At 40.7% G+C, this 25,402-nt stretch overlaps 2 protein-coding genes across 2 annotated transcripts; one reads left to right on the forward strand and one right to left on the reverse strand.

Moving 5' to 3' along the window:
* The first annotated feature begins 914 nt into the window (after nucleotides 1-914).
* Nucleotides 915-25,321, forward strand: capn5a (calpain 5a). The gene is made up of 13 exons (XM_084350563.1): nucleotides 915-1,164; nucleotides 5,919-6,078; nucleotides 11,586-11,717; nucleotides 19,909-20,117; nucleotides 20,391-20,583; nucleotides 20,695-20,888; nucleotides 21,203-21,280; nucleotides 21,549-21,744; nucleotides 21,855-21,977; nucleotides 22,222-22,418; nucleotides 22,599-22,720; nucleotides 23,440-23,576; nucleotides 23,663-25,321. Exons 2-13 carry the CDS (start codon nucleotides 5,923-5,925, stop codon nucleotides 23,837-23,839), a joined length of 1,914 nt encoding a protein of 637 aa, XP_084206689.1. The 5' UTR covers nucleotides 915-1,164; nucleotides 5,919-5,922; the 3' UTR covers nucleotides 23,840-25,321.
* On the reverse strand, nucleotides 14,770-17,879 carry ompa (olfactory marker protein a; the record flags this gene model as incomplete). The annotated part of the gene is made up of 2 exons (XM_084350645.1): nucleotides 14,770-15,800; nucleotides 17,811-17,879. The coding sequence occupies 2 exons, from the start codon at nucleotides 17,877-17,879 to the stop codon at nucleotides 15,369-15,371; spliced, it is 501 nt and encodes a 166-aa protein (XP_084206771.1). The 3' UTR covers nucleotides 14,770-15,368.
* Nucleotides 25,322-25,402: the final 81 nt, after the last annotated feature.

Consider the following 25,402-nt stretch of genomic DNA (forward strand, 5'->3'; position numbering starts at 1 on the left):
CTTCAGGTTTAATTCTGTCCACTGTCAAGTAGAAAGGCAGACATTTAAACATACCACTTGGGCTAGTATTTAAAAGGTAACTCCAATAATTTTACACATCAAAGTGTGTTTACAGGTCTTTGGGGAATAGAACTGAATATGGTAAAAAAAAAAAAAAAGTAGTAAGAAGCGTTTTGTGGCTCTAGAGGAAGCTGCATGCAATCTGGTAAATTGCCTCCAGTGATGGTAAGTTGCATTGTGGGTAATGAAGGCACGAGGTTTTGAGCAGTGCTAACCAAAACAAATGATCAGAATCAACACAGCAGAACCAGATATATAACCTCTTTTTGTTGGGCATTGGGAAGTGATAATATGAAGCGATATGATGATATGTTTTTTTTTAAAGGAGAATGAAAAAAGGAAACAAGAAAGAAAGAAACAACAGAATAACAGAAAAGACATAGACATAAATGTATAATGTTTTCTGGCATGGGCGTTTTTAAAGTCGTCCATAGACCTCTTTTAAGTATAGAAAATTATTTTTCATTTTATTTTTGTATTTTTCCAAATTAAGGAAGAATTTGACAAAGCGACATTTATTTATAAGCTGTAGTATTTAGTTAAAATGACAAAATTACTGACCAGTGATGTATTTCTGTTTTTCATGATAAACACAAGTGAACATGGTCACAACAAGATGCATTCATAGCTGTAGGAATTTTCCGAGTCATATTCTCACTCTGGATTTGTTATGATAAAGTGTTGTTTACATATATATTGTTTATTGTGGATTAATGTAGTTGTAATACCGTTAAAATATTTATAATGTAATAATATAATATAATAATAACGATAAAACTATTGATTCGTTCAGGGTTCAAGTGCGCTTTAAGTCGATGGTTCCAATTTGTCCGTGCCGCGCCTGAACGCAGCGGAGCTCCTCGCTGGAGCCTTCAGATGAGTGTAGGCGGGTTGTCGGTTTGAGCCCCGGGCTGGAGGCTCCTCCTGACGCACTGTGTGGTTTTCTTTGAGTGTTGTTAGCTGTCTGAACTCCAGCTGGAAACATCCGCACATCACCGACCTGACAACACAGAGAGGGAATAAAAAACAAAACACCGAAAACACCCCGGAGACGAGAGAGAGAGACGGCTGTGAGAGCCAGCCAGGGAGCGGACGTTAAACCAGGTACAATCTAATTAGTTCAAGCTAACTGAGCGTTAAAGAGGCTTTACATCTCGAGTTACCTGAGGTTTGACTGGAAACTGAAGTGTTGACCGTTATTAAAGCGTCTGATTAACTAACCTTACATCGGAAAAGTTGAATGGAAATCTTAAACTTTGACAAAGTGCACGTAAAAACATCTGTGGAACTTTTCTTGCTAACAAAACCCAGCGTTAGCATGTAGCTAACAGTATAGGGTACAGGAGAAGTATTGCAGTAATTCAGGACAGTATTAGATAGTTCACAGTTTCGTTTCCCTCGGCTTCATTCAGGATGACAAATCTTCCACCAAAAATAAATAAATAAATAAATAAAAAAAGGGAATGCGTTAACAAACAGACTTCCGGCGCCTGCCTTCAAAATAAAACACGCAGTTTTATTAACACGTCTGAGACTTGAGTGTTGGTGAATCCTGGGGTTGAATAATTCCAGGTATTGGGGATTTTGTTTCTCTGAAAATATTTTAAATCTTGATATTTCCTCCAAGTCACACACACATGCTTGTGTACACTGTAATATTTGATGTGTCTGTCAATAAATAGGACTTGTTTGAAATATGTCTTTGGTCTCTGGACAGACTTTAATATTGCATCTGAATTTAAAAGTGCAATTTATAAGAAATGGCATCCTATCAAATTCATACTGAAACAAAAAAATGGGGGCAGCATATCACCAGAATAACAGCTGACTGCTGCTAACTGCTGTTACCTAATTAGCTCAATTAGCCTTGCAGCTAGCAGTTCAGGTTGGGAGCTCAGAGCACCGGGTGAGTGTTGGTGTTTTCACTGCTTAGCTCAGTTGGTGGAGCGCGTGTCCCACTTACAGAGGCTGTGTCCTCGCTGCAGCGGCCCAGGTTGAGTCCAACCCGTGGACCTTTGCTGCATGTCTTCCCCATTATGCTCATACCACTTCCTGTCATCTCTCAAGCTGTCCTATCAAATAAAGCTGTAAGAAAAGACACTGCTAGCACAGGAGCTTTTAACTGAGTTGGGCTAGCTGGCTAGCATGCAATTTCAGTAGACATCCTTACAACACAATACATGGAAGTCATAATAATGAACCGTTATATCTTCATACTCTGGTGATAATTTTAACATGTTTTTGTGTGTGTTTTTAACTAAAAGTATTACTAATTGCACCTTTAATTACACAAAATTGAACTTGAATGGTCCTTTAAAGGAGTTTGGTGCAGATGCTGCAAAATGAAAGTAAGAATCTTATTGATTAAACATTGTATTCAATCACAATCAAAGATTGTTTGGAGGCAGTTGTAAATAGAACCGCAAAGAATAATTGATGAGGTGTCAACTGTTAATTTCGCAGTACTGTTTTCTGTTTTCCATGACAGACGCTGCGCTTTTACTTTGAAGGCCAATTTTTCCAACTTCCTGTGGTGTTTGTGACTTTACTCTGGGTTTCTTCACAGCAGAAAAGGCTTGAAGCTCTTTTACAGAGTTTGTCTTTAGGTTCATTTGAGGATCCTGCGATAAGAGACTGTTTGGCAAAGCTGCATTCGGATACAGCGAAATGTTCATGCTGTTCATGTCACACGTCTTCTGAAATGTCCACATGTTTTATTAACATCTGCATTGAGCCATTGTTTAGTTATCTGCGGTGGCATGTCTATTGGTGCCCACATGGAGCCACACCCATGTTTGGCTGGTTTTCCTCTGGTTCCTGCGCCATAATCGAACCCTCTGTGTGTCTGCAGATAACACTGGTGGTCTTAAAGTCTGTAACTCAGGTGTCAGTTGTTTTCACATTAAGAAACAGTGGAGTCACATGAAGATAATCTGAAGTGAGCTGCACATTTAAAGACTTTGGGAAAGAAATAAGAGAAGGGAATCAGTGAGAAAGCAACTCAGTTGTTGACAGCAGACTGATGTGAACAGGTGACTTCGACAGCCGCCTGCCTTCCTTAAAGGAACAGTTCATCCAAAAATGAGACCTCAGTCATCAATGTTTTCACCTGTCAGTTTGTTTGTTTGTTTGGTTTGTCAGCAGGTTTACTCAAAAACTACTGAACGGATCTCCACCAAACTTGGATGGAGGATGGGTCTTGGCCCAGAACAGACCTCATCAAGTTTTGGTGGTGTGAATCTGGATAAAGGGACGGGTCCTTGGTTTTTTATCTCACTTTTCTTTAACATTGCAAGACAGGGCGTTTTTCCACATTTTTGTTAATTTCTCAGGGAATAATGTGTGCATCTTGATGGGAAAAAAATCCATATTTGGGTGGCTGGTGTCTTTGACTGAGAGACTGACCCAGATCCTAATAAAAATCCAGTCTTTCTGCAGCCACTGTGGGGTAACAAACCTGCGACTTCCATCAAAGTGCAGCTCGGATAATTTGGATTCAGAAAGGTACCAACGATGATTAGGCTCGATTGAATTCTCTCTCCTGAGTGCCATTCTAGTTTTGTTCTACTATGAAACTTCACCCGACTAGATAATGACTAAATTTTCACTTGTGGGCAAACTGCTCCTTTTACAACTACAGTTTCTTACCTCATGTGTTGACGTCACACGCCTCATAAACAATTCAGTTTTTCTTCATTTCCCGTAGAGTGTCGACACTTTTTTCATTTTCATCCCGAGCAGATCGTTTGTTTTATTTGTTCAGGTTTTGAGATACTTGTCCCCCACTACGATGGAGGTGGATTATTCACAGAGCTCCGTGTGAACAAGTTTAATGTGAACTACTTATTAGTTTTCTACGAGGTCTTCCCTGTCAGAGAAACACACACACACACACACTCTTTAATCTGCTCTGTTCAGTATCCTCTCTGTGTTAAGAGCCTTTCATTGACACTGATATGATTACTGACTGGCCTGATGTGCCCCATGAACAGTCTCCATGGTAACCTGCATCCAGGCAGTCAGTAGTGGAAGAAGTGTTCAGATCCTTAATGAAGTAAAAGTACTCAAATCATACTGTGAAAGTACTGAAGTACAAGTAAAAGTTCTGTATTCAAAACCTTATTTAAGTAAATGTATGAAAGTATCATACATTATCAGCTGAATGTACTCAAAGTATGAAAAGTAAAAATACTCCCTACTGTCTGTCTGTTTCATGATTATATGTGATGGCGCTCGTTTATTTCCTCTTTCCTCAGATACTGTATCGAAAGCATTGTGCAGATTGTTATTATTATTTCAGGATTATAAATTGTTTATGTGAAAAATAAAAGGGAGACATTATGATTGTGATCATTATTGTGGTTGAACTTGGGTTTTTCAAACCATTTTTGCCCTGCAGCACGCAGAGTAAAATCATTTTAATTTGTTTAGAAGTGTGTTAGTTAAATTTAGATAAAGTATGACTACAACAAGAGTTTCCTGCCATTGCCTTTAGTTGAATTCAAATTTTTAAAACAAAAGTACACGTGCATAACAGAAGATCCACGCCAGACAGGTTGTGAGTAAATTAAATAAATCTCTTTCTGATTTTTTTTTTAAATCCTTAAAATTACATGCACTTCTTCTTCTTCAGTCAAATCCTTGATCACAAATATGCAAGTGTCTGAAGCTCAACTATTAAACTGTAGGAACAAGAAAACAAACACATTTTGACAACTTTAATTTAATACAATATGTTGATGCTCTAATAAAACTACTTCTGCTGCTCTGTTTTGTTGTTTGGCAGTCGCGTTTATCTGCTGTTCAACATCTACAATATTCTTGCAGCCTGAAAACGCAGCTTTTAAAACACAATGAATATTTAATGCACATTGCAGCGCTAAGAAGTAAACTAATAAACAATAATGCAGCCAGCATCTACAGCTAAAACGAAGTCCATAATGTCTGCCATTTAGATATATCAGTGTTATACTATTAAGTTCAATGAGGACTAATTTCTCCTCAAGTAAAGCTGTCAAATATCTGCCCACAAAAATGAACCTTAATGGAGCTGACAGATGAGATGTGCAGATCACAGGCAGGCAATATTACCTGACGTCAGGGAGTCGGTATAAATAAATAAATATAAATATAAATCTAGATAAACAGATTACACATCTTTAAAATACAAGTTCCTCCCAAACACACACAACCACACTCTTCCTCTTTAGTTTCTGTTGCTGTCTCACAGTATTTGGCAGACAGGAAACTGCTGTTAGGACTTTACTCACCAGATCAGGCACCTAATACTGCTACACACACGCACACACACACGCACACACACACACACTTCCATCATGTGTTTGCTTTGCTGCTGATCCGTAGTCAAACATGACTGTCTGAGTTTCTGTTTGACATCCTGTCACATGGCTGGTGAGATAGTTTAAGTAATGAATATTAAACTGTGTGTGTGTGTGTGTGTGTGTGTGTGTGTGTGTGTTAAAACTGTTTAAAGTTTTTGAAAGAGGAGGATATCCTTCTCATTCATCCACACTACAATGTGAGCAACATCAAGAGAGCGACGTCCACTGTGTTCTCTTGGAAATATTGATTTATCCTTTTTATCTCTTTTCCGAAGTGACCGACTGTTTTAATCTCAGCCCCACCTTTGTTTTCAGTTCTGCTGTATAACATTGTTTCAAGTAAAGCTACACTTACAGAAGGAGCCTTTTGATGTTTTTATAAATATAAAATATCTTATCATTTGGTCGTTATGGCTCCTTGAATCACGTAGCTCAAGGTTCCTACGTTAAGTATCGTGGGTGATTCAGTGATTTTCTTAAATATCCAAACCTGTGTGTGTGTGTGTTTGTGTGCAGGGTGATGGCGGTTGCGTACGAGGGTCAGTCGTTCTCTGCTCTGAGGAGACAGTGTCAGCAGAATGGACATCTGTTTGAAGACCCTCTGTTCCCGACAACCGACCAGTCTCTGTTCTACCAGAGCAACCGCATCGGCAGGGTCACCTGGAAAAGACCGAAGGTGAGAAAAACAGACTCAAAATCAGAAAGATTTACCAGCTGACAAAGTGGAGAATAGACGTAAAAAAGTTACTAATGTAAGCATCAGAGATGAAGGCACTACACTGAAGAGATCAGCTGATCCTTCTTCTGGAGAGAGACAAGAAACAGACGGGGGACAGGAGGTGGGAAAGGGGGATGGTGGTCACGAGACAAATACAAAGGAGAGCTTGCATATAAAGAGAGACGAGGCTGCATGGACTGAATAGGAAGAGGAATGTATGTAATTCACCCCACTGAAATCCCACTCCAACATCCAAATACTGGTGTGTGTGCGTGTGTGTGCGTGTGTATGCGTGTGTGTGTGTGTGTGTGTGTGTGTGTGTGTGTGAACAAATATTTGAGGAAATATAGGATAGGATAGGATAACATGTTAAGATGTCTCTCTGGTAGTGAGTGACTGAAGGTAAACTGGAACGAAACAAACATGACGACATGTTGCTATGTTAATGTTGTGTTGTTGACAGTGAACGGAAAAGATTACATTCAATAAAATTATTTTATGTAACAGCTTCTTCTGTTTTTTCTCCTTGTGTGAGGGAGCTGCGTAACAAAGTTTTTGTCTCACAGGACAAAAACTTTAACATCCATTACTGTTGCTGGTATTCGTGGCCAACCTCACCTAATTTTATCGTCCTGCTCTCTTCCACTAAAATGCTATCCGTTTTACTGTCCGCCTGAATCCATGTGAATGTATCTTAAGTCATTTAGTCTGATGAATCACTTTATCGACGATATTTTATGTATTTTGGAAAGGATTTTGAAGCCATTAAATATGATGACAGACATTCAGAGCTTCATTTGAAAACCTCAAAGCGTCAAATGTAAGAAAAAACCTTAGTTGTAGGAAAACAACAACAGGCTTTTAAGGGATGAGATAATGGATGTGATGATAATGTTGTCCTAACTGGTACACTTTGTACCAGCACCAGAAGTAACTGGATCATGTAGATATCTGATATAAATGTAGTAATTTATGATTCATTTATTATTATTATTATTATTATTGTTATTATTATAAGTTAATGCAATGTTGTGAAATACTCTAAATGTTATCAGTCCTCTTGCAAAAAACTCAAAGGTGACCAACACACCTGAGCAATAAAGATTATCATTAACTGATATAATTTATGTTTTTCTTTCCACCCAAGTCCAGTTTCTACGGAGCAGCCCAGCTTTTCAGTAACAGTTTGTTTCGTTTCAGTTCTGTCTGTTTCATGGCGTCCAGCCTTCCTGTAATTCTTGTAAACCAGCAGTGGTTCAGTTTGGACCTCTGAAGCTGAGCTTTGTGGCTCGGGCCAAAACTTTGTCTGGAAGTGTAAACAGTCAGGTTGTGTCTGGAACTGACGCATTAATCACAAACCATTATATAACTGCTTCTACTCTTCCATTGAACTTCAGCAGCTATCATGAATCTTTCTCGAGGTACCGAGGAAAATGTCTGTGTCATGCTGACAAAACTAATATGAATGTTTCCCTCTTTCTGTTTTTATCTGAATGTGATGAATCGTTTTGAGCGAGTGGATAAATGTGAATTAACACAAACATCCCAACAGATGAACTCCGTCTAGAATAAACACTGAACTTGTTTAAGTCAACTTTACTTTCCTCAGAGACTTTGAGTCACCCTCTGCATTTCACTGAAGCATACTTGTTTTTGGGAATGTTCCTGTGCAGCGCAGCAGTTACCACTGCAGCTGATTTATTTGTTGAGCGGGAAATATGACGCTCATAATGGGATTATTGCTTAATAACTTTGCAGCTTCTATCTGCGGCGTTTTACGCTGTACACTCACGTCTTTGAAATACACACACAGACACACAAGGAGGTTAAAAGCACAAAAACAGGCCCATAACTGATTCACAGAAGATTCTTTCAGTTCTTTGCTTCATTCAGTTTCATACCTGAGAGCATGAGCGTGAATTTGTTGTGTGTAAAAAATGTCCGTCTGTAGCAGTTACCCGGCCTCAAATCCTGTTAATTCACTTTAAATTGAACTTTTGAGTGCTTCCCAGTTTAGTCCAGTTAATTTAGACAGATGACATCAAATTAACTGTTTTTCAGAACAAAAACTGCAGTGAGATCGAAGCAAACTCGGATAAAGTTTGAAATGAAGACTGGAGTTTTGTATTTTGTGAATTTCAGTTTATTTCTTGAGTGAATTGAAAGTAATTTGATTTCAAACATGATTGATGACGATGAGAACATTTTTCCAGTCTTCCTCCAGTGTAGCCACGATAAAAACACTCCCAGCTCGAGCCTGAAGTGTATAAATGCTTTTACTGTCAATCATTGACGATCTGAGCTGTTAAATAATTAAACAGGAATTTCAAAGCACTCCAGTGGGTCGATATTATTGATTTGTGCAGGGAGTGGACAGAGAGGAAACATTCATATTGTTTCTCTCTAAACTTTGAGGTTTCTAATGAGACCGCAGGGTAAAGACATGTTTCACAAGAACCTTAAGACTGTAATTATCATCTTTCAATACATCTTTGGATCAGTGTCAGTGACTGACTGTTCATCCTGATGAGTCCAAGCTGGACTAGCAGGACATGGTCTGAAAATGGTAGTAGTTAGAGATGTCCAGAACTAAATGTTGGTATCAGGACATATTTTAATGGGTAAAGTGAATCAAAATTAGATGCTTTGTTTCCTGAACGCTGCTGTGTTTGTCCACCTCAGCCTGCTGGGGTTGCAGGACTGTTTTCCTTCTGACGTGGGAGCATTTTGCTGCATATTCAAGTTCAAATTTGATGAGTTTTGACAGTGATGTTGACAAAATGCATAAGCAAAGAACAGCATACAACACATTCAACTAGCAGCCTCTTGTTGTAGCTGGGTTAGGATTAGTTGACCGTCGCTTTCACCAGTTAAAATGAGAAATGCAGTTATTTAATGTAGCTACATTTGTGGGGGGTTGGATGGATTTACAGGTTTTTAACATCTTGCTTGGAAGCCTCTCATCTGATTCAAACTTGAATGCCTCTTTGTTGCATTCACACATTGACTTTTTGTTATCAGGTAGCTATATTATCTGCTTGAGATGCATAAAGTGGTTAATTAAGTGGTTATCATTTAGGTGCACTAGCACATAATTAGTAAGGATAATGACATAATAACAAGGAAAATGTTTGGTCACACTTTACAGTTGTTGGGTATCTCAGTCCCACCATGGAGCCCTAACTGTACGGCAGAGCTGCTGTTTCCACTTTGCCCACCAAGCTTGATCTGTCCTGTAGAGGGATTGGACAAGCCTGCTCCTTTAATGCCTCCACGACCCCCTGTGAGTGTGTAACAGTACTGCTAGTAGTGTTTTACAAAAGCAATTACACATACTGTGTTCACTGTGAAATGTGAAAACAAAATTCCTGTGGGTTTATAAATCCATGTTCATTTTGGGAAAGCCCTCAAAGATGAGCCTGACTATTGAAATCTGAGTGTTTTGATGTTTCACAACACTGAGTCACGAGACAGGATCTCTACAGAGTTGTGGGGTAATGGCTATTTAGACTGTTGTCCATTGTGTGTGTGTGTGTGTGTGTGTGTGTGTGTGTGTGTGTGTGTGTGTGTGTGTGTGAGCGTGTGTGTGTGTGTGTCAGGGTTTCCATTATCCAGTAATTGCTGTGTTTTCTGTAGAAGTCCGACACACTTAAATGTCTTCAGCCTTAATGTCCGGTGAAAGAAATCCCTCTAAGCAGGATTTGAAATGTTTTAAAAAGATGCAGTATCAGCTGATCTGGAGGAAGATAAATGATTGTTGAGTCTAATTCCCAGGTCGTCAGATACCAGCACTTTGGGTTGGTTATATTCGGCATTAGCAGTCTCTGTAAATATGTTTTAAGCTGATAAACACAGATAACATTTGACCAGAATTTCTCCCATTTTTCTGGGAAATCTTCCAGGACACTCAGAAACCCTGGTGTGTGTGTGTGTGTGTGTGTGTGTGTGTGTGTGTGTGTGTGTGTGTTTGGTTGAACAGATGACTACACTTGTATGTGTGGTCACATACAGTATGTCTACTTAAAGATAGCAGCTTCTAATTTAAAGTTGCGCTCACAGCGAGGGGCTCTAGTTTCTTCATATCCGTACGTACCTCGCTCAGTTTGTCATGTGTGACTTCACAAATGAGGGAAAAAAACACGCTCAAGATGAAACTGAAACTGTTTTTCAAAATGCAGTTTTTAAAAAACAGCGATGTAACATCTACTGAAATTAATTCTATTCTGATAAAATACATCTATTCATTTTCTGGTGGAGAGTTCGATGAGACGAATGAAAACACTCGTCTGCATGCTAAATATGAAGCTATACTAGCTTAGCGTAGCACAAACACTGGAAATAAGGGGAAACAGCTAACTCTAAAGCTCGTTATTATCATGTTATTTGTCATTTTTTAAGATAGACTCTGTTAATATGTGAGCTTTATGTAATCCTATAGGGTTGGTGATCTTACTGGGTGTGCGTACCACTGGTTTATCCCAGCTCTCTCATTTGGCTCCCGTCCCGATTTTCTCCCTCTCATACACTCTGTGGTTTGTTTTGCTTTGATCGTTCAGAAGCGATTTCTACTTTTTACCCTGTATTTACCTTTTAGATGGTTGACTGAGTGCTCTGGCTCACGCCCTGCTCCACATGCATGTAGTATGACCACCTCCTTCTCCTGTTGGTCAGTGAAGAGCTCCAGCAGCAGCAGCAGAGACGCCACAGCAGAAATACAGTATTCAGTAGAAAAGGACTGAAAAAGTGAACTGGGCCATGATATAATTAGAGACCTGCTTAGCTTTAATCTATTATGGTCCTGTCAAGGGTTGTTCTCATTCTCCTTCTTCTCTGTGTTTTTCTGTAGCAGAGTGTCTAGATGCTGCACTTGTAAAGTCAAGTAAAGAAAATGTGGCTTCATATTAGCGTCTGTAATTTTTTTACCAAAATCTACCGTATCATCCTTGATATCATGTTTTCTGTAAACTGATCAATGTACAAGTTGTAAAGTCAGAGTCAGAATAGTTTGTAGCTAAAGTGGGCCTGTGTAGACGGACTAGTGAGTAGATGAGTCTCATTGTGATGACGTTTAATGTCCCCGACAACCTCTGTAGTCTCGTTCAGACGCTTGTTAACCGCCGTTGTTAACAGACGTAACACACATTCAATGATGTATTTTATGTCGTACAACAAATCGTGCAAATATCTTCAGCCTGTGGTATCCACACACCTTATTTCAGACAGACTTTGAGACGAAGGAACCGGATGTGCAAAAATGCGAACTGATTTCTGGGTTTTAGGACTGATTCCTACACCACTCTGTAGCTATAAACTCTCTGAGCAGTACATCGGTGTCATGCTCTGTATTGAAACAATTCGAAATTGCATCGTCCCATCGTGAATGAAATTCATATGATAAATAATAACAATTGATAAATCAGTTTAAAAAAGACTAACACTGATTGAAATCGTCTTTGTCCTTCTAGGAGTTATGCGGCGACCCTCATCTGTTCGTGGACGGCATCAGTGCCCACGACCTGCACCAAGGCCAGCTGGGAAACTGCTGGTTCGTAGCCGCCTGCTCCAGTCTGGCCTCCAGAGAGGCGCTATGGCAGAAGGTGAGACAACGACACAGGCACAGTTTTCATGTTTCATTATCTGTTTAACTGTACAGTTGGTTTTGTAATCTAGTTTTTATCAAAGCAAATGCTTTCCTTCCTGTTGACGGCGTAACACTCAATACTTAATATTTACATAAAAATCCATCACAACACCAGAACACAAAATCACACAATGTTGCACGAAATTAGCTCAATCAAGTAATATTTCATGACTCTGCTAAGCACCACACGTCAGTGAAAGACTTCTGGCTTAGTCACAGCTGACAGAGTGGATGTGTGCGCACACTGTGTGTGTATTTATGGGTGTAGTCGTGTGTGCAATCAAGTATATGGCTGTTAGATATGTGCAACTGGGTGTGTGTTTACTTTAGAGTTATGTGTACTGTGGCACTTGATGTAATCCAGGTGATTTTGTAAAAGATAACCATCACCACACACACACACACACACACACACACACACACACACAGAGTTATCTTAAAGGTTGTTTTCATACATTTGTATGATGAAATGTGTGTTATTAACGACTGAATGACTTTAAAACCCTTCAGTTATTTTTTTAATAATGAATAATGGAGAATAAATAACAAGAAACAAAACTAACAACAACAAAAACATATAAATCTGCATCAGCTGTCGGTTATTTAAACATCAGGATCAGAATCGGCCCAGAATTTCACGATCGGTGTATTCGTTGATCACAAACTGAGATCTGACAGGTTGACAAGTGACAACACTACTATGTTTGTTTCACTGCTGCTGAACAAAGAGACATTAAACATCCTTTAAATAATTTTATGACAAACTAAAGGAATCTATCTGTTAAAGGACTTGAGCTGGATGCTGCAGCATCCAGGAAATAACACCTTTCATCCATAAGGTGGCACCAGATACCTTCATTAACAACCCTGTTAGTCAGAAGTGACACATGTTGAATGGATCTTCTTTCAGCTGGAGCTGAATATTAAATCATGTGTTAATATATATAACTTTATAAATTGGTCTCCAATCATATTATGAAGTTTAAAGGCTGTTCGATTTCAGGGTTTCCCTGATCATCATCAGGCTCAGTCACATTACCTAAGCTGTTTTAGTCAACAAGCTGATTTCTTTGTACAAACATATAATAACAGTCCAAAATGATGTGAAATTGTAGTTTTTTTAATGGAAAGGGTCTTACACAAAGACTGCAGTATTTAATCCTCAGGAGCTGAAACAGCATAAAAACGTACTGAGTGTATTTTTGTGTAGTCTATAATGGCCGGCTGGTATAGGAAGGTTTACAGTGGTTAAACAGGATCTCTGACCTGAAGGTCTTTCAGCCACACATGATAAGAATTCGTGGAGTCATAGTTGTGTATGTGTGTGTGTGTGTGTGTGTCTGTGTGTGTGTGTGTGTGTGTGTGTGTGTCTGTGTGTGTGTGTGTGTCTGTGTGTGTGTCTGTGTGTGTACTTGTGTTTTTTCCACTGTTGGTTACCTCGTTCCTCCTGTGTGGTCTCGGAGGTCCGCTGCAGCTCTCAGTTTTCCATCAGCTGAAGGGAAACTGAAGTCTGTTTGAGGTGTTGTTGCCTCAGTGGAGCAGCCAGTTGTCTTGACACCCGTCAGTGGTCCAAGAACAAACACTGGTCCTAAAACACTTATTAAGCCTCTGGTGTGTGAAGGCAAACTACACGAGCAGTGTGATGACGATTATCACAACATTTTGTTTTTCCAAAGTGACCCAGTCATCCCTCATCTCTTAACTACTTATAGATCATGTGTGACTTATTTAGTGATGTTGATGAAATGTATTCCTGATGTAAATCATGCATCATTTTCTTTGATGTGCTGAAAATAAGAAGTGTTCCAACCTGCTCTGTTTTATAAAACAGATTTCAATATGAAGTCTGTAATTTTGAGTCCACAGTTTGTTTTATTTGCCAACTTAACTCGAGGTCCATTTATATCCAAGGCTTTCAACTGCAAATCCTAAATATATTTATTGACTGTAAACAAAAACCTGCAATGATGTACCTGTTTCTGTCCTCAGAGCACGTCTGGCTCTCTAACTGACCACAGTAAAAGTTCAGTTTCAGCGTAAAACAACTTGCAGTAGAGAAACATGACAACACTGTGTTACTGCCAGGATTGGGCTCCAGTCTGATGGAAGATTTGACTGGAAACTAAATGGGATCGGGAACTATTGTAACTCATGACCAGATACTGTAAACACGACATGGAGGAATGTTTCCCTTCTGTCCGTCCAACTGAAACACAAGAAGACAGAGAAACGCACAGAGAAATGCAAAAATGTATGTAAATCACAGAGCGAGTCAGACAGCAGCTAAAAGTCCGACCCAAACAGCTGATCTGCGGAGTAATACAGTGTGTAGGAATACAGACGTTGTACGGTTGAGGGAATGTAGTCCCAAAGGAAAGGGCTGTCTAACGGGAACGCAAAGCAGCAAAAAGTTTCAAAATATATCATACACTTAAAAAGATATATGTTTTTGAAGGTGGATAAAATACGTCTTGCTGTCAGTGCTGTATCATCTGCTGCAGGTAGCACACTGACGAGGGATAAGTGAACTATCGCCTTCAGTTACTAGCCACTTTGCAGACGCTGCATCAAAGACGAAGTTTTGCATTTTTTAATTAATACATTTTATCTGCAGTTGGGCACAAAAAAGACTGATACCGATATTTGGAAAATGCTGAATATAATCTGCTAGGTCCATAATCGATCCATCCCAACTATTTATAAACCTGACTTGACTCCTGTCCTCTTGTCCCTCCCTCCTCCCTCCTCTCTCTGTCCAGTAACACCAATAACAATCAGACCAATGAGACCACACAGACAGCTTTCAGTCGATGTTTAATAGAAGTCACTCCATTGATCTCTGTTTTGTGTCAGGCCGACGGTCATGCAATGTGAATATTAGATATTCGACTCACTGCTACTGTTTTTCAACTGTTTTTCAGAAACAAAACACAACAACAGCAAAGACAGTAACAAAGAACAAGTCACTCATCAATCATTAATTAGTCACATATTAATATTCAGCTGATCAGAAAAGGCGTGTTTTATTTACAGTGTTATATTCAAAAGTCGATGATTTCATCAGGAGTTATACAAATTTCAGTTATTGATTATGACAATTCAACATCGGCAACAAATAATATTGTGTTGTACTTTTTATGAATTACAAATGAATTGATTTATATTGATGATACATTGATCTTTTAAATAGCACCAGGAAACTTCCAAGTTTAGTTCCATATTAAGTTTAAATAAAGTGCATTTATGCTTCTCTTATTCTTCGGCCCTGGATTTATATTTTTGAACTTTGTTTTGTGAAAAATACTTTTGTCAAAGCTTTTATTGATAAGTGCTGAAAAGATTTTGACTTGGCGGGTGACTTTAAAAGTTTGTCCAAGTGTTAAAATGTAGGAATGACCTGCTGACATCTACAATCGTGTTGAGGTTAATGAGTGAGGAGAAATAATGTGTGTTTGAGGGAGAGTATTAAGCTGATGGATTTCTTCGAGTGCTTGAAAAAGGTTGCAAAGTTTTCATTCAGCTCTACTGTGTGAAGGTCAAACATGAACAAAATAGTGAGATGCTTTTCCAGAACTCTAACACGACTCTACTGGTAAAAAGTGAGGAGTTATTTGTCGACTGTGAACTCCACCGAGCAGCTCAGGTTTGCCGCCTCTGCTCCTTCCTTGAAGGCAAACAGGAAGTACATGACCTTCCTGACCTTGGCCAGCTCAGCAATCCTTTCGCCGAACTCCTGCATGTCCGCCTCCAGCCATTTGAGCGGCGAATCCTCCGGGTCGCCGGCGTTTCGCCAAAACGTTCCGATCGGCTCCAGCAGCTGACGCGTCATCAGGTGGGTGAGGTCGGGGGTCCAGAGCTGGCAGATGCCGGTGATGGTGACGCGACCGTAGCCGCTGAGGGAGAAGTACCAGCGCGAGAAGTTCAGCTCCTGATTGGGGAAGTCCAGCCGATAGACGGCCTCGTGGGGAAGAAGCAGACGCTCGCCTTCCTGACGCTTCTGTCCTGACTTCTGCAAAGATGACACACGAAGACGCATCATCTGCAGAGGAGATAAAAGAAAAACATAGGAAGAAAGTTAAGCAGAGCTGGAGAATTTGATGATCCACCCAAAACCTTTTTATCCTGTAGTTGTGGAGCCGCCACAGGAGGCTTTGAACTGGGTACTGATGAGCTGTGAAGAGATTTGCACAATATTGGATTTTGTCAATATTTTCCAGCTTATTTTTGCACTTTCAGCAAACAAAATGAAAAACTACTTGGTCAAAGGTTTGACGTGTGAGCATGATTAAAGCATCTTATCGGCCGGTCATACCTGCAAAAATGCAGAACTACAGAGTTGTGACGGTACGTTTCACAACACAAACACTACATGAGGTAAAAACTGATGACAATGTCCTCTGATGTATGTCGGAGGATCCGTGGGACGTGCCAGAACAAGTTTAGTCCATGAAGGCCTCACTGTGGTTCAGACTCTGGGGGGTCCTGTTGTGTTGGACTTCCCAATGTCTTTTTGGCGAAGGAACCAGCGATGCTAACTTCAGGGTTAGCCTACAAAAACACGTCATCCCCACGCCTCTCTATTTGGAGACCAAGTCGAAGGCTTGAATTGTAAGTCATGTTTCTCTCTGGGCTTTCATAAGTATATTTTCACCTGTCAGCGTTTTAATGATGCGGCTGATCTGTGTATTCTTGTCATGTCATGTAGTTGAGCAGGCGGCTTTGTGCGAAACCAAAGTACTGAAGTAGGAAATGATATTGAATGTCAGGACAGATATCAGTACCCAGAGCCCAGGATGACCTTTTCACATGTCTTGTTATGTCCAACCAACAGTCCAAAACCTGAAGATATTAATTTTATTGTGATAGGAAACAGGAAAGCTTTTCTTTAAATTGAATACTCAAATGTGTTGTTGTATCTGTCAACAGTTCAAACAATATGTAATTTACCACTGAGGAAAGGCAGAATATTGATGAATTCAACAAGCTGCTACAAGAAAGTATCTGGCATTTTTGCTTGAAAAGTGACTTAAAGGGTGAATTGATAATCAAAATAATCACTGATTCATTTTCTTTTGATTCACTAACTGTTGTAGCTCTGAGCCAGACGTCTCTCAGCACAGCTCAGCTGCACGTTTACATTTGATCACAGTCCCAGAAGCTCAGGAGCTGCTCACCTCGGTCGCATCGCGCAGACAGAAAGAAAATTGTTTTTGAGGCACGGAGCCAAACTTTAACTCTCTGAGTCGAACTATTGATCACTGCAGCCAGAACATTCGTAGGACCAGGCAGCAGCACAACTTTAAAGGAAAAGTTCCCCAAAAAATGAAAAGTTGAAAAGTCAGTTGTTATCTCCTCAGCTCCATGTTGATGGAAAGTCAGATGAAGGTTCGTAGTCCTCAAAACATTTCTGGAGCAAAACAGCAAGAAAACAGCAGAAAAAAAACATAAAAGTTGTTTTTTTAAACCTGCGACATCCAGTCGAGCTTGCACACCCACTTCAGATATGTGCACGCAAAACGCTTTTAGCTTAGCAGTTACAGTGAAGGTTTCTGCTTAAAAAAGGGTGTAAATAACATCTTTGTGAATCATTTTGGGATCTCAGGGCTTCTGGAGACTTGGATTATGCTGGACGAGCTGTATGGAGACATTTAGTGTTTTTTGTTTACATTTTAAAACGAGTCTTCAGCTCCAGAAATGTTTTGCGGACTATGAAACTCCACCTGACTTTCCATCAGCATGGAGGAGAGAAGATAATGTAATTGAATTTTTGGGTTAACTGTTCCTTTAAGAACAGATGTTTTAAAGACTCAGGCGAAAAGTTTGAACTTTTGTACCAAGTCGAGTCCTGTGAATAGCTGATGTTGTTTAAAAGCATTCACGATATCTGTGTTTAACATTTCACCAACAGTCAGAACTGCAACACTGACTGAAGGGAAACGCTCCTTTTCACTTTTTTGTCGATGTAATTAAAACACAATCACACGTCTTGTGATTAAAGGGTTTGTAGCCACTGGAGGTGAGAAGTTGTCATTTAAAAGTGAGAGCTCACCTCTGTCAGTGCAGGGTCTTCTTTAAACTCCAGCACCAGAGCGTTGGAGGGAGCCTTGGTAACGTCCATGTCTGACTTTGAGGTTGTAATCCTGGGTAAAGGAGCAGGAGAGGGCAGCCTGTGTGGATGGATGCTGTGATAGGAAGAGCTCGGGAAGGATTTCTGATATCACCTCTCTCCCTCTCTCTCTCTCTTTCTCTCTCTCTCTCTCTCTCTCTCCCTCTCTCTCTCTCTCTCTCTCTTCTCTCTCTCTCTCTCTCTCTCTCTCTCTCTCTCTCTCTCTCTCTCCCCCTCCCTCTCTCTCTCTCTCTCTCTCTCTCGTCCCCTTTCCGACTCTTTCCATCACAGCGTAGCAGCAGTTTCTCACTTTCGTCCCCGACCTCCCCTCCCCCCCTCCTGCCCACAGGGTAGTTTCGTTAGGACTCATTGATCGGCATGCCACATAAAATGAGAGAGGGTGGATGAGATCAATGTGAAAACAGCAACAGTCAGAATAATTAGTTTTCTAACCGTGCTATCCTTATTCCTGTCCTTTAAAGCCGGATATGTGACATTTCTGCAGCACACCTTTCATGTTTTTGTAATGTGAAGCACTTGCACCATCATGGAGCATCACTGAAACCAGGAGCAGTCATTGTGTTGATTATTTTATATTTTCCAGAGGTTTGAAATCAGGTTGAAATTAAAAAACAAAACAAAAACCTGCCACATCTCCTCAGAATCATTTCCCCCCCAGACATTTCACACCTGATTTGAAATGTCTGAATATCAAATGAAAATACTCTCTAAGCTTTTTTTTTTTTTTTTAAGGCAATAAGGAGGTGGGTGATGTGTGAGAGTGCTAGGCAACAGGAGGCGGTGATGACGTACGAGAGAGGACTCTGGGAGTTTCCCGAGGGCTTCAGGGAGCTCGGCTGGTCTTGGCTGAATGGATCAGTTATTTATTTACTTCACTCACATCACTGAGGATCATTACAGTGTGTGTGTGTGTGTGTGTGTGTGTGTGTGTGTGTGTGTGTGTGTGTGTGTGTGTCGTCATCAGGGATCTCAGCGCAGGATATGGGTGGATGGCGTTCCCTTGTTAAAAACTTTTTAAATCCTCAGTTGCACGTGTTAATTATAGATGCTGAAGGTTAATTAAGGGGAAACGAGTGGATGACCTGATGATGTTTTTCAACTTTCAAAGAGCTGACAAGTGGACAGTTGTATATTTCTGAGTTTATTTAGTAAAATATTAACAGATGGACTTTATTGTCTGGTGAGTTTTAGTCAATGTTAAAGAATGTTGAATAAAGAGAACAAACAAATGTATTGTTTTTTACCTACTTAAAAATAGTTTTGGTGGTTTGTACTTGAGTATATCTTAACTAGATGTTGTTTTATTGGATATTCTAGATATTTGCCTGTTTGTTGTGCCTATTTAATGATGTAATGCACCAATGAAAATATGTTGTTATTAAGCAGAAAGAAAGAAAAATCCATTTTGACATGATTTATTAGTTGTCACCGTATAGAGGAGCTTGTGTTGTAGTTGAATTTACTGCAGTTTTTAACCGCCACAAACTGAACTAGCATTATGAACAGAAAAAACAACAGTGTTGACGTCACATCTCCGTACTGTGTTGCAGTATACTGATGTCAACGAGCTAACCTCGTTCTGTCTCCTAATACCACTTTGTAGTCTCAGCTGGGAGATGTTAGACCGGCGAGTTCGCTACTTAGTCTAATAAGTCAACAAAATAAACTCACAAAATGGAGAACAGAAAAATACAACTACACACTGTCTAAATTCAAGTTTCTACTCTGTTACTGAACTAAGATGAGCTTAATTGCCTCGTTAACTCATCATACTTCAGTAAAATGTGAAAATATTCCAGCTCTAAACATCATTTTGACCCCGGAGTCATAGTCCGTGTCAGAGCCGCTGTAGATCGCCTCCTTACTCATCCCCCATCTTCAAACTGACCTCTGTCGCTCTCAGGACTAAATACTTTGTCTCTTGTCTTTTCTGGATCCCACAAGACGGCACAGAAGTCCAAACACAAATCTAACTTTATATTTTTTACATGAACTTGGTTTCTTTCTGTTCTTTTTCCAGGTGATTCCAGACTGGAAGGACCAGGAGTGGGATAAAGAAAAGCCCGAGTCCTACGCCGGGATCTTCCACTTCCGGTTCTGGCGGTTCGGTGAGTGGGTGGACGTGGTGATCGATGACCGACTGCCGACGGCGAACGGAGAGCTGATTTACTGCCACTCCAACGACAGCAACGAGTTCTGGAGCGCGCTGGTGGAGAAGGCCTACGCCAAGTGAGCACTTAGTGTGTGTGTGTGTGTGTGTGTGTGTGTGTGTGTGTGTGTGTGTGTGGGCTCTCAGTTCAGTTTCACCATGGGGAGAACTATTAACTGTGAAGATGTTGAGTCTTTGTTACATTGATTAAGATTTGAAGCGTAGAAACGAGAGTGTTTCTCAGATTTATAATGTTTGTTTTCTGTCACAGATACATTTGAGAGTAGAAATCCAGGACAGAATTAATTAAAATGTCTGTTTGAGAGCTAATGCATGTTTGTGTGTGTTTCTAGGATGAGCGGATGCTATGAGGCGCTGGACGGGGGCAACACGGCCGACGCTCTCGTAGATTTCACCGGCGGCGTGTCGGAGCCAATGGACCTGACGGAGAACGGGTTCAAAGACGATGAAGAGAAACGCAACGAGCTGTTTGAGAGAGTCCTGAAAGTCCACAACAGAGGAGGCCTCATCAGCTGCTCGATCCGGGTGAGGAGAGGACAAACATGAACCCTCACTGCAGCTGAGTGATTGAATGAATGAATTTAGTAATGAGTGAATAATATACAGACTGACTGAACGCTCGCCGTGTCATTCCAGGCGACCAGTGCGGCCGACATGGAGGCCAGGCTGGACTGCGGCCTGGTGAAGGGCCACGCCTACGCGGTGACGGACGTCCGCAGGGTGAGGCTGGGCCACGGCCTGCTGGCTTACTTCAAGTCAGACAAACTGACCATGATCCGCATGAGAAACCCCTGGGGACAGAAGGAGTGGAACGGACCCTGGAGCGACAGGTGAGGAAGAGGAGGTTTAACAGGCAAGACAAGAAAAGAATGAAAATAAAAGTAACTATTCTGGTGTTAAACATTTATAAATTATTGGATATTTTAGTGCTTTGGGTCTTGAACATTGTTTTAAACCCTCTATAAAGTTTAGAGGGGAAACTGTGTCTGACCCTGTAATTCTGCTCAGTACGGAAACACACTGAAGTTAACGTGTCGGTTTGGTCTGTTTTTTTCTTTGGTGTTGTCATGTTTACTTTTTATCACATTCATGTCAGTATTTAATATCAGAAGAAGACTACTGACGTGTTTCTGCCTGTCTGCAGCTCTGAGGAGTGGCAGAAGGTCAGTAAGAGTGAGAGGGAGAGGATCGGCGTCACTGTGCAGGACGACGGAGAGTTCTGGTGAGTTTTAGTGCAGCGCTGCCTCCTGTTGGCAACATGAGGTGTCTGCATGTAGCAGCAACCTACAGTAATTCTCACTGATATTGTGACGTTTGTTCAGTCTCATCTGTCTTTGTTGATTTAATCGATAATTTAAATTTAAAAAAAGACTCTTTTGTAATTTCCAAGCATATCATTATAAGAACACCTGATCACTCTGTACATGACTGTTGCTGTAAGTAAACTAGAGGCTCCACTCATCGTCCCCTCTGTCTCTCTCTTCGTGCAGGATGACGTTTGACGACTTCATCGCTAACTTCACGGACCTCATCCTGTGTCGTCTCATCAACACGTCCTACCTGAGTTTCCATAAGACCTGGGAGGAGGCCGTGATGCAGGGCTCCTGGCGCCGCAACGACGACCCGCTTCTCAACCGAGCCGGGGGCTGCATCAACAACAAGCACTCCTTCCTCCAGAACCCACAGGTGTTATATTCTCTTAAATGTTTGTCAAGATGATCTACTTTGCAATGTGACAAGTTAAAGAATGAACTCTACCATTACTGACTGTGTTTCTTCTCTCTTATGTGTTTTAGTACGTGTTTGACGTGAAGAAGCCGGAGGACGAGGTGCTGATCTGTCTGCAGCAGAAAGACCGCAGAGCCACACTGAGAGGAGGACAAGGAGAAAACTTGGCTATTGGCTTCGACATACACAGGGTCAGCTGTTTGCAAAGTGCCTGTTTCAATGCAACTGTTCAGCCAAATAGTTTATTTTAGTTTAGTTAGATGCCTAGTTGAATATGAGTGGATAAAAGTGTCTTGAGGGGCTTGCTTGCAATTCATGTTTTTAAACATAAACAGGCGTATATGACAGACATTTATCATTCAACTATAATCTATATGCTGTACACCTGTAATTAATAGAGGGAGTAAAAAACTGCTGCTGTCTCTGTGTGTTCAGGTGGAGTTCAACAGGATCTACCGTATGCATGTCAGGCAGCAGAAGGTTGGTGGGAGCACCTACATCAACTCGAGGTCTGTGTTCCTACGCACCGACCTGCCACAGGGCCGCTACGTCATCATCCCCACGACCTTCGACCCCGGCCTGGAGGGAGAATTCCTGCTCCGCATCTTCACAGATGTGCCCGCCGACTGCAAGTAGGAACACACTGAGCGTGTTTCAGTCTGAAAAGGAACATTTCCAACACATCGATTCACTGACGTTGCCAACTTGAAGTTGCTCTTTAATAAAATGCAAGTTTCATTCTGTCTCTGTCTCTGTCTCTCTCTGTCTGTCTGTCTGTCTGTCTGTCTCTCTGTCTCTGTCTGTCTCTGTAGGGAGTTGACTCTTGATGAGCCTCCACAGACCTGCTGGTCCGGGTTGTGTGGTTATCCCTCTCTGGTCACTCAGGTCCACGTTCTGCAGGCTAACGGACTCGCAGGACAAGACTCTGATGGAGGTAGAGTTTAGTTATATTAAGTCCGTAGTCTGAGTTGGTTTGTTTTCATATTTAGTGATTTCAAGAAAAAACGTCTTGTTGAGTCAGTATTTCTGCTGTACTGTCTTTTTTAAGTATTTAGTGGATGTTTGAATTGTTTCAAATTTAAATTTTACAATCATGTTAACATGCAGCTGCTGCTATATCCAGTGTGTTAGCTAGAGGAATGTTAAAGTATGAGGTCATCATTCTCCAAATCCACAATTCAATTCAATTTAAAGTTTGTTGCTGCACTGACGGCTCTGCCACAGTTATATTCGTAAGGATCAACAGATCGTTGGTTTTATGTCCTGACAAATGTCATAAACACTTTAAGAAGATAGGGGTATTTTATAACAACAGATTGACTTTATCCTGGTGGCTAAGCTAACTGTGTCGTCTGTGAAGTTTTGTTTTTATTTTTGGACGTGTGCAAGTAGGCGAGGCTAGAGAAGAAAATACTAGGAGGACTGCTGATGCACGATAGAAATCGAAAGCTTATTTTGATAAATTTTTGTTTTAGGATTCAAAACAAGACGTGTCTGTGCTACAGCAAAGTCATTATGGAGCGGACTGATAATAATTAAACAAAGACCTAATTAAACATCATCTCCTGAGCTTAAGTAGCACATACATTAATCAGGTTTGTTTGTGTTTGTTTGTTTGTTTGTGTGTGTGTGTGTGTGTGTGTGTGTGTCCAGTGTCGGACCCATACCTGATAATCCGCTGTGAAGGACAGAAGGTTCGCTCTCCGGTCTACGAAAACACACGCAGCCCTGCCTTCGACACCAAGGGGCTCTTCTACAGGAAGAAGGCCAACCAGCCAATCAGCATCGAGGTTTGTGTGCGTTCTTTGGACATCAAATCGTCGACATGTGTGAATTTTGTTTACAGTGGCTTCGTCTTTCTCGCTGCGTCTCTCAGATCTACAACCACAACGTGCTGAAGGACTCCTTCATGGGTCAGGTGACGTTGCCGGGGGAACAAGGTGAATTCCAGCAGACGCTTCACCTGAGGGACAAGGGCGATCGCCGTGACAACGACCTCCCCGGAACCATCACCGTCGCCATAGTCACTAGCACGGTGCTCACCAACATCTGAGACGAACCTGGAAACCCGTCCAATCAGCTGTCAGATCTGTCGCTCTTCCATTAAACACACAGTATGTAATTTCTGCCACTCTCTCAATCGAAACAGTGTAAAAAGACGGCGTTTGATGGCGTCGTGAAGTCGTGTGGGATCGTTGGATTTGTTGTCTTCGCTGTTGACTTCAACTTCCTCACTCTTTGATGTATCGTCTGATGTTTACACAGGAGTTATAGCAGCTACAGGAGGAGCAACCAAATTACCGTTATCTCGCATATTAATTACAAAATTCTTTGGTTTGAACATTGCTGGGAATGTTTAGGATAATGCCAGTACACAGCTCAAAAATATATAACAAAGGTCTAGTCGTTTTTTGACATTTTAATGCATAAATGTTATGAAATATGCCTTTAAAGTTTACCAAATTGCCAATTTTGGCTGTAAGTGCAAATATTTGTAAGGAAAAGAGGGTTTACTTTTGAAAGTTTACTTCATAGAAGTAAGAAGAACAGAAGAAACCTGATTCTCTGGTTGTGTTTTAGTTTGATGCCCATAAACGTCTGTTTACATGATGGTTTACAGTGCCTGTATCTGGTTATCTGAATATCCTGAAAACATGTCTGAGAGAGAAATTTCAAATGATTTTAAGCTAGCTTATAAATATTGTTTACAGTTCTTTAGGTAACCTTTTCCCTCTGATCGAGCTAATGTTATGTCTATCAACCACTACTTTGTATAATTGTTATTCTACTGTTTAATCTGTTTTACCGTATTTCCTCAAACAAAAACCAAGAGTCAAATAAAGCCAGATCTCGAATAATGGCCGTCCCCAAACACAGGCCAGGGAAAAGACTGGGTAAACTCCTGGTGACCGTCATGTGAGTGCCAACTATTTTCATCTCCTTAATTTGATCAACATGTTATTTTCAGCACTTTGTTGTTCTGGATTACTCATCAACAGTATTATTGTCCTGTTTTATTCAATGTAAGTGTGTGTATGTTAATGTCTCAGCCAAAGCAGGCATTTTGTAGTAACAAGTACAAACGCCACAAGATGGCAGTAGCTACATTTCAAGTGCCAAATGGGAACTGTGCAAGTCGATGAGGAGCTAAGAGTTTTCAGTCCAGTGAAATACTTTTAGGCTTTTAATTTGAAATATAAACAGGAAGTGTTGAGATTGTGGAAACTTTGACAGAGCAAACTGGAGCGAATCAAACCAAGGCTTCATATTTAAATATCACCAAATATACTTATCAAACATTTTTACCTTCTGCAGTCAAGATAAAAAGGCCCCAGCCACTATTTGAGGAAATACGGTATTCTAGTGTAGCTTATTTTTCACTGTTTTTAAATTCACTCTTTCAAAATCCTATTTATGTATCTTTTTATATCGCCTTCCTCTATATGTTGTCTCAGTGTCTGTCATGTCTTCTGTAAAGCACTTTGTATTGCCTTGTTTAAAGGTGCCTTTACAAATAAAGTTGCCTTGCCTTGTAGCATGACGTGTCAAAAACAAAATCCAACCGCTGCTGAGTTTTTTTCTGCTTTCAGTAGGCCAGGAAGTGAAGAAAAGAGAA

The sequence above is a fragment of the Pagrus pagrus genome (assembly GCF_965226575.1).
Source record: "Pagrus pagrus genome assembly, chromosome: 4".
Classification (NCBI taxonomy): Eukaryota; Metazoa; Chordata; class Actinopteri; order Spariformes; family Sparidae; genus Pagrus; species Pagrus pagrus.

Excerpts from the sequence above, each read along its gene's own strand:
- capn5a (XM_084350563.1), top strand. The coding sequence starts at position 5,923 with ATGGCGGTTGCGTACGAGGGTCAGTCGTTCTCTGCTCTGAGGAGACAG. Across the intron at positions 11,718-19,908 it reads GAGAGGCGCTATGGCAGAAG|GTGATTCCAGACTGGAAGGA; the intron begins GTGAGACAACGA and ends TTCTTTTTCCAG. Across the intron at positions 21,978-22,221 it reads TTGGCTTCGACATACACAGG|GTGGAGTTCAACAGGATCTA; the intron begins GTCAGCTGTTTG and ends CTGTGTGTTCAG.